General features: G+C 41.0%; 1 protein-coding gene across 3 annotated transcripts in view; it reads left to right on the top strand.

The window, feature by feature from the left end:
• Positions 1–3,062: 3,062 nt before the first annotated feature.
• Positions 3,063–12,150, top strand: part of XPOT (exportin for tRNA) — a 45,981-nt gene continuing 36,893 nt past the window's right edge. The window contains exons 1-3 of one of the 3 annotated variants that reach the window (XM_025883494.2): positions 3,063–3,462; positions 6,948–7,081; positions 11,393–11,475. In XM_025883494.2, coding sequence (XP_025739279.1) covers positions 7,022–7,081; positions 11,393–11,475 — 143 coding nt within the window. In that variant the 5' untranslated portion in view covers positions 3,063–3,462; positions 6,948–7,021. Of the gene's footprint in view, positions 3,463–3,559; positions 4,153–6,947; positions 7,082–11,392; positions 11,476–12,150 lie in introns of those variants that run through there. The other 2 variants (XM_073900712.1, XM_025883495.2) reach the window with 2 other exon arrangements.

Here is a 12,150-nt window from a genome sequence, read left to right as displayed (position 1 = left end):
AGGATCCCAAGTGTTCCCATCTCCCAGTTTGAAACTAAAGACAGACAATGCACATAGAAAGAAACTTGCAATCTGTAGTAGGTAAATAGAACCTGAATTTTTAAAGGTGTCTGATTTAGGAGTCTCTTGGTGTTTCTATTCAGTATCAGTGGATACTGACCATTTAAATGACTATTAACAGCAATCAACTGACATGGAGGAGAGATGTCATTATAATGAAGCCTAAGGGACTGTACAGTGTTTTGGATTAAAAATAAAATTTTTTTCCTTTACTAAATAATGCTTCAGTGCTCTAGTCTGCTTCAGGCTTCCTGCCTCACACCCACTTCCTCTAAGAAAAAACAATGATTGGACTAGGACCAGTAAAGACAGCTTACCTGACCTATTTTCCAACTTCTTCCTCTGCCAGGAAACCCATCTTGAATGAATGAGCTTTTGGTGACAATGGCACTGGGCTTAACAAGCATTGAGATGAAGCATATGAAGAAGAGAAGTTGACACAGAACTCAGGGGTTAGCAGCTCACAACTGTATTATTTTTGATTCAATTCAATGCATCTCACAAATATTTACTGAGAAATCACTATCCATAAACAGAATCAAGGTAAGATTTATTTTCAGTCTTCAAGAATTGAGTCATAGGTAAGACAACCGCACAAATTTAATACAAAACAAAAACATATTAGGATATATTCATGACATAAAGAGGTTTAAAAAAAGCAACATCAAAGAAATGATTAAACAAACCTGGTTGAAGAACTCTGGAAAATGCTTCATAAGGGACATAGCATTCAATAAATGCTCAAAGAGTGAATGAAACTATTTCTTTTTTCCTTTTATTAGTCAGGTTTTTTTTTTTTAATGTTTTTCTGCTTATGACAATACTACATGGTCACTGTGGAGGATTTTTTTTTTGCCTTTTTATTTTTTTTACTTTTTAAAAAATTTAAATTCAATTAATTAACATGGAGTGTATTATTAGTTTCAGAGATAGAGTTCAGTGATTCACCAGTCTTACATAATACCCAGTGCTCATTACATCACATTGTGGAGGATTTTTAAAATCCAGAAATGTACAAGTATGAAAAAAAAATCATCTGCAATCTCACCACCTAGAGATAAACCTTCCAGTACATATGAAGTGGGTTTGAATCTCAGCTCTGCTACTTTCAGTTTCCTTATCTATAAAATAGGGTTAATGATAATACCTAACTCATAGAGTTGTTGTGAGGATTAATTTAGGAACACTTAAAGCTGTTTCTGGCACATAATAAACACTCCAAAATGTTGGCAATTAATACGTAAAAACATTGCTATGTGCAAGTATACATGCTTTAAATTAAAATAATGACAATGTTATTTATCAACTTTTAAAAAATATTTTATTTATTTATTTGACAGAGAGAGAGAGCACAAGCAGGGGGAGTGGCAGGCAGATGGAGAGGGAGAGGTACGGACTCGATTCCAGGACCCTGGGATCATGATCTGAGCCGAAAGCAGACACTTAACCGACTGAGCCACCCAGGCGTCCCTATTAACATTTTCATATTATTTTGTTAGTCTGCAATGAGAAAGCCAGACTATAAAGTGATCAAATTTAATAACACTTTCCGGTCCTCTTCAGTTGGATTCCACCAAGTGCTTCTTTGTTTCAAAATAATGTAAGTTTTCAAAATTGAAAGATTTTTATAATCCTAGGTATTTTCATTACCATAAAGGGCCAATGTCGCTAGATAAACTATAGATAAGCTGTAGATACTAGGTAAATGGAACATACATAGACTGAATATATTAAAGATTTTGGAGCCACTCAGACTAGGATTAATATTGGGTCTCCATAGTCCATTGTTGAGGGACACAGGTAATGTAAGGCTCAATCCATGCAATTATCTACTTATTGAGGTTTTTGTTTTGTTTTATTTTGTTTTGAAAGATTTTATTTGACAGAGACACAGAGAGGGACACAAACGGGGAGTAGAAGAGGGAGAAGCAGGCTTCCTACTGAGCTGGGAACCCGATGTGGGGCTTGATCCCAGGACCCCAGGATCATGACCTGAGCCAAAGGCAGACGCTTAACGACTGAGCCACCCAGGCGCCCCTACTTATTGAGCTTTAACTACAGTCTGGCACTGGCCTATGTGCTAGACTCCAGAGATACACTGAAATAGGACAGGAATCCTTACCTGACATTTTAAAATTACAAACGTGATGCAAAATATTGTATATATGAAATACGTAGTGTAGTGCCTTGCACATGGTGGGTCACTAAACAAATGTAGCTGCTAAACTGTTAAGAGTACTTTTATTCTACTTCTTTTCCGAATTTCCCCGCCCAAGTTTTGTTTGCTCCTCCCTATAGTTGGAGTGACTGCAACCAAGTCTGTATTCAGTAGTGAATAAGCAACAATGATACCTAATTGAGCACTTATTGTGTGCAAACATATATTATCCCAGTCCTCACAAGAACCCTTTGAGGTCAGTACTATTGTCCCCATTTTACAAATGAGTAAACTGAAATACAGCTAGATTATGTAAAGTGCCTGAAACTGAGGTCAAGTGTGGGAGGGGAAAGAGGGTGGGTTGGGGCGGGGATTCAAATGTAGGCAACTTGCGCCAATACTGCCTCTGAATAAACGAAGTAACAGTACCAGAGAAGTAACCTACGAGAACTCCCTAAGAATGCTCTCCTTTTCATGAATGATAATATACTAGTACGTTTAAAGTGAAGTTTTAAGAACTTTTAGCGCTCCTGAGAGGATCTTCATGCTCCCGGACCCTAAACACGTGGGACCATAGAAGAGCAATTAAATCGCACGTGGTTTGGACTACGTCATCTGGATCTCAGGAGCTCGATACTCTAACCTACCAACTACCTAATGAAGCCTTTACGGAACATTCTAAGCACACCCGACCAGCGGCTAGGACCCACGCGAGACTCAGCGGCGTGGGAGGGACTCGCGCCGGACGCCCCATCCCGGCATGCACCACAGGCCTCGGCGAGCGTCCGGAAGCGCCCCCCCTGCCCGTTGCATGCCGGGAGTTGTAGGCTCCCGGCCCGGGCCCGCGGCCTGCCGTCCGCACTCTCCATGAGGCTGCTGGTGCTGGTCCGCGCGGCGCCGACGCGGGGAGCGCGCTTCGCGCTGACTCAGCGGCGACGAAGGCGGCGGCGGCGGCGGCGGCGTTAGCCGGCCCCTCGCGCTCTTTCCCTTCCTGGGGCGCCGACCCCGCCCGCCTGCTCGTAGCTTGCCGGCCGGGCGCCACGCAAAAGAAGGCGCCAGGGGACGCGGAGCGGCTCGCGGCCCCGGCCAGCTCGGTCTCCGGCGTTAGCGCTGCGGCCGTGGCGGAGGACGACGGCGACAAGGACGAGGGCCGCTCTCTCTGCTCCCTGCGTGCGGCGCCGCTCCGCTCCGCTGACCAGCCCTCGGGAGTGCAGGCGGGGAGGCGGGATGGACTGATAGGGAAGGTGACTCGGAGCTCGGGGGCGGCGGGACTCGGACCCGGTGGGTCCGTGCGAGGCTGCGGGGAAGTTAGCCGGGAGGACTGGCCCGGGGAGCCCCCCGCTGGGGAGGGGTGCGGGCCGGGGGCCCTCCATGGCGGTAGCGCCCCGATGCTGGGCGGACTGGGTGGGGGTGGGTACGAGCTGCGGCCGTCGCCGCGGAGCCCCGAGTGCGTGGCCGCCCGTTGCTGGGTGTTTCATCACCCGAATTGCCACGAGGCTTTCTTTAGGGGAGGGACGGAGAGGGGGTGAGGAAGGGGCAAGGGCGGCCAAGGGGGGTTGGCATCGTCTGTGGCCCCTAATGTAGTGGAAGTGACCAGGCTCATTTGTAATAGCACCGTGTCCCACTAGTTTCAACTGCGGAGACCCTCAGACTTGCTTTGCTCCCACCCCCCTGCCCCAGGACAAAAAGGAGAAAAGTGTTATTTCTGTGTAGTAATTTGCCAGCACAGACACGCCATTTCTTCTCTTCCCTTCCTCACAGTTCTGCAGGAGTAGACAAGCGTGATGGTTCCCTGTAACCAGAAGAAACGAGTACTTTTTGAAAGTGCTAATTAGTTGTTACGGGGGGAAGTTACGTTTTATTAAAGCGACTTGTCAGCGTGGTGTTAAAAGACTGGAAAGATTCAGTCCTGGTCTTTGAACAGTCTCTAGTAGGTGTGGAGGAATTTCCCCAGATTGTTTGATTTATTTAATGGCTACCAAAGAAAAGTTCGGGCTTAATATTTTAAGTATGTTGCTTGCCTTTTCCCAAAACATTTACTAGATGCATAATTGAAGTGTTTATCGCACTGTAACAAATGTTTAAGCCTGCACGTCTATGCCACGTTAGAACATTATGTGTTCATGCACAACCTTTAACTGAGGGAACTGTTACCTTTTCTGCACAGGTGGTAACTTTTCAGTTGTTTGCACACATGTAGGTAATTCACCGTTTCATGGTTATGTTCCACTGCATATTGATTATTATACAGGTTCCTTCTCTATGGGGGATTCTTTCTGTACTGACAACTGTAGCAAGTTTATGTTTCCTTAGGTTATTTATTGGCCAGGTTTTTTAAGACCAGTGCTGTTTTGCTTGATAGAATTAAAGTGACTTGACCAAGCTTAAGCAGTTTTCCCTAAATTCAAAGAATCTCTTTAGGACTTTTTTTTTTTTTTTTTAAGATTGATTTATTTGACAGAGACAGCACAAGCAGGGGGAGTGGGAGAGGGAGAAGCAGCCTCCCTGCTGAGAAGGGAGCACGGATAGATAGATCCCAGGACCTTGGCTTGGGATCATGACCAGAGCCTAAGGCAGCCAGTTAACCGACTGAGCCACCCAGGCGCCCCTATAGGGCTTTTTTTAAAAGATTTTATTTATTTATTTGACACAGAGAGCACAAGCAGGGGGAGCAGCAGGCAGAGGAAGAAGCAGGCTTCTTGCTGAGCAGGGACCCTGAGGCAGGGCTCCATCCCAGGACCACGGGATCATGACCTGAGCTGAAGGCAGCCGCTTAACTGATTGAGCCACCCAGGCGCCCCCTCATAGGACTTATTAATCTGGGATTCACAGAAACTCAAAATTTCTTTTTTGTGTTTGCATTTTTCCAGGGAATTGTTAAATTTTCTTGTCATTTTTGGCAGGGATAGGGGAGGAAAACCACTGCCTTTTTTTGTTTTCATCTGTTCAAATGCCCGTTTATAAGTATGAGATGATAAATCAAGACTGCTCCAAGTAGTTCCCATTCCCCATGTGACTAGCTCTGAATTATAAATAATCTGTTGAGGGCCCACTATGTGCCAGGCATCCTTTACATACCTTATCTCACTGAAGTCTTTGCAACTTTATGAGGTAGACCCTCTCTTTCCCACTTCATAGAGAGGGCTCTCTCACGTTTCCTAGTTGTCCATATTGCCCCAGTTTGAAAATGACTAGATTGTAATACGAACCCAGGTATGTCCAAACCCAAAGCCTATGTGCTACTATGTCCTAGAGACATAATGAGGAATATTTAAGATGGTCCTTTCCGTTTAAGATTATAGAGAGAAAACCGTAAGCAGGCAGTGACAACATATTAGCACTTATGTGGGGCATTTAATCCAGTTTGGTAGAATTGGACAATAGGGGTCAAAGAAGTGTTCTTGAAAGAGGTGACCTCTAAGCTGAATTTTGAAGGACAGGCAAGGGTTCACCAAGTAACAAGAAAAGAGCAGTGAGTGCAAAGATGAAAGGTAGAATACCACTGGCCTTGCAGGGTTGGGGTGCAGAATAGCAAGTCATTCAAGAGTTTGCGTCTTAACCCTGAGGGCAGTGGATCCTGCCTTGCTGTAGTCTGAACGTTTGATAGTAATCATAAGAGAAAGGGCTGAGCTTTTCTGAAGGGCTCTCAGCACATAACCTGACTTACTTGTTTCAGGCAGGCCCAGGGGAAGACAGAAAAGCATATTGTAGTTGGGGTCCTCTAGCCTGGGTCAGATACTGGCCTCACCGTTTCAAAAAGGCTGTGCACCCCCACCCCCTGCCTTTAGTTTCTTGGCTTCTTTAAGTTTCTTCTCTTTGGTTTATGATAATTAACCCCCCCCCAAAAAAACCCTATAGCCTTTTGATGGGAATAGTAGGCATGGTCTCCCTACCTCATAGGTATTGAAAGAATAAATGTGATTTTCACATCATTTAGAATTTGTTCCTTGTTCCCTCAGTTATACATTCTATCAAAAACCAGGTTGCCCTTTGGGGCTTAATCATGTTCTTATTTGAGAATGTTAGACCCTATACTGACTAAAAAAAAAGTTCTTAAATAAGAGTAGTCAGTATTCATTCTGGTTTATCAATTTTTATAGCTACTATTAAAAAATGTTTTTGAAATACATTTCTAAAATTGTCCAGAGAGTCTATTGCTTAAAAGTTAAATGACTGGTTTTTCACTCCTCTACTCTTCCTCTTTCATTTGACTTACCTTGAAGTACTTGATAGACACTCCAGTAAGGATATTGAACTCCCAGGTTACTATTTAATCAGCCATTCTAAGTTGTTTTTTTCCCTAAAAGTTTGTGATATTGGTAAATGGAAGTAGGCAAATTAGTATAATAAGATAATCTAGATTTGTCATATTTTAATATGGTTGCAGAGTTGCACTTTTAACTACTGGGGGTGATTACACTGCATAAATGAGATGCTTCTTTTTTAAAGTAGAAAAGAATTACTTTGTATACTTGATGATCTTGAATAAGAAAATTTGAGAACATTGCATATGTTAGATTTTTAGAAATTACACATTTGTGGGGTATTTAGTAGGGCTATTCTTCTGAGACTTAGGTTCCTTTAGTTGTAATTTTGGGTAGTTTCAAAAGAAGTTCTTTCAACATTTACACTTACTTGCATAATGTCATCCACTTGTTACGGTATTCTGGATAAGCATCGATTTTGTATCAAGTATTGTTTTCTTTGATTTTTTTGTGTGTGTGTGCAGATGTTTGTGGATTCTTCTGTGGGATCAGAGGGCACGCCTATTGTAATCAGAAAACTCCAAGAATAGTAGCAGGGATGGATGAACAGGCTCTTTTAGGGCTAAATCCAAATGCTGATTCAGACTTCAGACAAAGGGTAAGTTAAGTCAACTTAATCATTTTTTAAAGATTGTTACCACAGATTTGCATTAGAGGACTTGAATTTAAAAACAAAATACATTTGGTGATAAAGATTTCATTTGAGTAGAAGTGAAGAGGGACAAATTTGAGGTACTTGAATATATTCTGAATACAGAAATGGTGAGCATTGTGATTGGTGTTTTTTAGTTGGCTCAGCAAAGGTACTAAAATCTCATATGATTCAAGGCAGCTCTTTGTGTCACATCAGTCATTATTTAGAAGTTGCAGTGCAAAGGATTGCTCAAGGAACTTTCCATAGTGGCAGACATGCATATTTTATCTTTATATTTCCTGGCTTGGTCTGGACAAGTTGTTTAACCTTCATGTTCGTGATATTTAGCGTCCTTGTTATTTAGTCCAGGCAGACATGTAAATTAGAGGTTATGATATGCCATGTCTTAGGTTACATAAAATGGTTAGATAACAAGGAGTCCATTATGAGGTGCTGGGATATTTGAGCAAATATAAACAATTAAACACAATGTAGGCTATACCTGTAATCATGGCTATAGCTGAATGATAAAAGAAGAATTTAAAGAATAAGCCTATAATTAAGTTTTTTTAAAGATGTGGGTGTTTTGAAACACAGGGTAAGTGGAAGGAGAACCATTTTCTCTTCTCATAGCAAAGGATATTTTTTATAAATGAGCTAAGTGAGGGTAACAGTCTCACTAAATATTATTGCAGTTTTTGTGCTTTTCGGAGAATTTTTTTTTTTAAGATTTTATTTTGCGAGAGAGAGTGAGGTTGCACGGGAGTGAGCACGTATGAGTGGGGGGTGGGGAAGCAGACTCCCCACTGAGCAGGGAGCCTGATGCAGGACTCGATCCCAGAACCCTGGGATCATGACCTGAGCGAAGGTAGATGCTTAACCTAACCGACTGAGCCACCCAGGTGCCCAAATTTTACTTAAAATTTTTTTTTAAGTAAAAAAAATCTCAAGTAGTTTCTCACATAGTTCCATGCCTCTGCTGTTAAATAAGTAACCAGCCATCCACATAAAGGTAAATAACAAGAATTGAGATTTAAATAATCTGGCTAGTTATAAGATACCTGACAAACTAGTTAGGACATCAAAAGACATTTAAAATCCATGTTTTCTGTGTGTAGACAAATTTCTTTATGTAGGAGTTTAAGCTACCTACCTTCAAAGCCTTAGTCACATAGTTGAAGTATCATAGATCTTTACCTTGGTATTGCATGACTATAACTAAAAGCCTTTTACTATTTATTTAATTGTTAAATAGCCTTTTCTGTTGTTTTTTTAATGATCCTTTATGGAAATCATTTGTTTTTTATTAAATACCACTATCCAACAGATTTTTTAAATGCGCAATGATTTTCTTTCTCAGAAAAGTAAATCCAGTGCATTGTTAGTGGTCTTAATATAAAATTATGCTTTTTATCAATAAAAACGAGTTCTCTCAGTTACAGGTTTATGTCAAGCATCCAAATTCAGGCTTAATTTGATATCCCATTAAGCCAACCTGAGTAACAATTAGGATAAAAAGGAATCTTAAGGAAAGTGAATTCTGATACTTCTGATGTTGGAAATCAAGAGTAGTGGAACACTAATTCATTTTTTTTTTAAAGATTTTATTTATTTATTTGACAGAGAAGGAGACACAGCGAGAGAGGGAACACAAGCAGAGAGAGTGGGAGAGGGAGAAGCAGGCTTCCCGCTGAGCAGGGAGCCTGATGCAGGGCTTGATCCCAGGACCTCAGGATCATGACCTGAGCTGAAGGCAGATGCTTAACGACTGAGCCACCCAGGTGCCCACCATTTTGATCATAAGATAACTATCTGCCAACTCCAATTCTCAGTTGTTTGGCTATAGTTAATTTTTTTTTACAGGGACAGTAGCTGAAGTGACTCTGTTGCCACTTAGAGGCAATAGAGCATTAAAGAAAAGGTATGAAATAGAAGAAAAGGTGATAAAAGCTTTGACTTGTTCATAATTGCCACAAAATTTCACTTAAAAATGCTAGTAAATGGGGCATCTGGGTAGCTCAGTCGGTTGAACTTCTGACTCTTGGTTTCGGCTCAGGTCATGATTACAGGGTGGAGGGATCGAGCCCTGCATTGGGGCTGCATGTTCAGCTGAGAGTCTGCTTGAGATTATCTCTATTCTCTCCCTCTGCTCCTCCCCCCACGCGCGCACGCGCTCGCGCGCGCTCTCTCTCCCTCCCTCTCTCTCTCTCTCTCGCAAATAAATAAATCCTTTAAAAAAATAAAAATGCTAAAAATGCATGCATTCAGAATGCAGACTTTAAGACCTGAAAACTCTCAGGTTATTTTTACTTTTTTAATGGAATCAATCTCTTTGGCTTAAAACTTGCTATTATTTAAAGAAAATGTCAGTGTATGTATGTCAGTGATAATTCTAGCAGCTGAATCCCCCCCTTCTTTTTTTGGGTGTGAACTATTAGGTGGTAATGCAACATACATGATTGACTTCCACCTTGCCCTTAAATGGGACAATAAATGTTCCTAAAAGAAACCCCAGGTTTCGTGGAATATTGTTAGACAACAACTGGGCTGTCGCCGGGGTTCTTCTTAATTTCCAAAGATAACCATTATTTATATTTAAGATAGTATTTGGTGATCTTCATCTGCTTACCTTCATTTACTTGGTTCTTTATCAGTGGGAGCAGCCAGTGAGACCACATATGAAAACCCATTCCCTCATTCATAACAACTGTATTAGAGCTTTTTTGCTTTTCTTGCTTTTTCCTCATAAAGGAAAAAATTTTACATCTTGACTCTGTGTATAGACAGACATATAACTTTATTTTTTATATATATAGTATATATATACACACACATAACTAAAACAGTTTACATAAAATAATAGTTATTTTTATTATGGGCAGTGCACTCTGATATTGTTTGTCATTTTTTGATTGCTGATCAAGACCTCTAAAATTGATTTCAGGGGCGCCTGGGTGGCTCAGTCTGTTAAGCATCTGCCTTTGGCTCAGGTTGTGATCCTGGAGTCCTGGGATCGAGTCCCGTGTCGGGCTTCCTGCTGAGCCACCCAGGCGCCCCTAGAGTACACTTACTTTTATAACAATGCCCTGAATTCGTGAAATGAGAAACATTTCCTAAAGGTTTTCAATTATTCATACTTTTCCAAAATTCATATCATGCAGTTGGACTCTAATTTTGGTTTGGGTTTGTTTTTTTTTTTTAGATTTTTTTTTTTAGTTTTATTATTTTGTTTTTTTTATTTTTATTTTAATTATTATTTTTATTTATTTATTTTTTAAGATTTTTTTAATTTGAGAGAGACACAGAGAGGGAACACAAGCAGGGGGAGTGGGAGAGGGAGAAGCAGGCTTCCTGCAGAGCACGGAGCCCAATGCGGGGCTCAATCCCAGGACCCTGGGATCCCGACCTGAGCCGAAGGCAGACGCCGAACGACTGAGCCACCCAGGCGCCCCTATTATTATTTTTTAAAGATTTTATCTATTTATTTGACAGAGACAGAGCAAGAGAGGGAAAACAAGCAGGAGAAGTGGGAGAGGGAGAAGCAGGCTTCCTGCAGAGCAGGGAGCCTGACACGGGGCTTGATCCCAGGACCCCAGGACCATGACCCGAGCCGAAGGCAGACACCTAACAACTGAGCCACCCAGGGGCCCCAATTAATTTTTTAAAGTAGGCTCCACGTCCAGTAGAGAGCCCAACATGGGACTTGAACTCACAACCCTGAGATCAAGACTTAAGCCGAAATCAAGAGTTTAAGATTTTTTAAATTTTTAAGTAATCCTGTACACCCTCTTGATCTCGAACCTGAGATCAAGAGTTGCACCCTCCACCAACTGAGCTAGCCAGGCACCCCATGGACTCTAATTTTATAATCACCTCTTTAATAGTATTTTGTTATTAAATAGGAAAAGTGCTCTTTATGTACTATTTTATAATTGCATATGCTTCAGTAGCATAGCACTTGACGAAGTACTTGTGTATTTTTTCTCATAATACTCATAATTACCCATTGAGGTCTGCAAGACATTTTTGTGTTGTCTCCTTTGCTGTAAGGAAACAGCTTTGAGTATCTAACTGATGGAATTTGTTTTTTACTTAACCTTTTTTCTAGGAACGATCAGTAGTTGCACTTACTCAGAGGCCAGAATTCAGTGTTTTAGCTATTTTTCTTCAGGTTGACTGATCTGTTATTGGTTTGCTACTCCTAGAATATTTTAATATCAGTTGGGCACTGAGATCGACTATTCCAAATGCATTTATGGCTTTGCAATCTTACAGGCCCTGGCCTATTTTGAGCAGTTAAAGATTTCCCCAGATGCCTGGCAAGTGTGTGCAGAAGCTCTAGCCCAGAGGACATACAGGTAATTATAAAACAAAATTTGCATGACTTAGAGGAATTTAAATTTCTGTGGGACCTGTATTTGGAAAATGTTTTCATAAAAACATTTATGGCTTGTGTTTTGGAAAAACATTATCTAGTAATTTGGCCATCCAGGATTGACTTTTCAATAAAACTAGACTTTACCTTAGGCTGTGTACCTGACAGCAGATCCCAGCGGGAATAGAGTACAATAAAAATTTCTTATGATGGGAAGTGATAGTTGGTTTTCTAAAAAGTTGGCGAAGTCAGTAATCATGAATTGTATATATTTTTTGTTTTTAATTTAAAGTATGTAAACATTCAGTTGCCAGTTTTTTTATATTGGACCAAGGTCTTTCCTTTATGTATATTCCACTAGCATTCACTTCATCATTCTTACATTGATCACACCCATGATCCATCCTCTACAAGTTCCACTTTGGATCTCTGGGTTGAGGAACAATTAGTGCAAATTCCTAGACTTTTACTTATTTTCTCCCACCTCTCCAAGTCTTCTGGTTATCTAGCCCACATCAAATATGCACAAGGTTTTTCCCTTTTTAAAAAATTTATTTTATTTTATTTATTTTTTAAAGATTTTATTTATTTATTTGACACAGAGAGAGAGATAGTGAGAGCAGGAACACAAGCAGGGGGAGTGGGAGAGGGAGAAGCA

This window comes from Callorhinus ursinus, unplaced genomic scaffold, assembly GCF_003265705.2.
Source record: "Callorhinus ursinus isolate GAN/ISIS: 27379988/994484 unplaced genomic scaffold, GSC_fseal_2.0 scaffold14, whole genome shotgun sequence".
NCBI lineage: Eukaryota > Metazoa > Chordata > Mammalia > Carnivora > Otariidae > Callorhinus > Callorhinus ursinus.
This window is presented reverse-complemented; position numbering and strand designations above follow the sequence as displayed.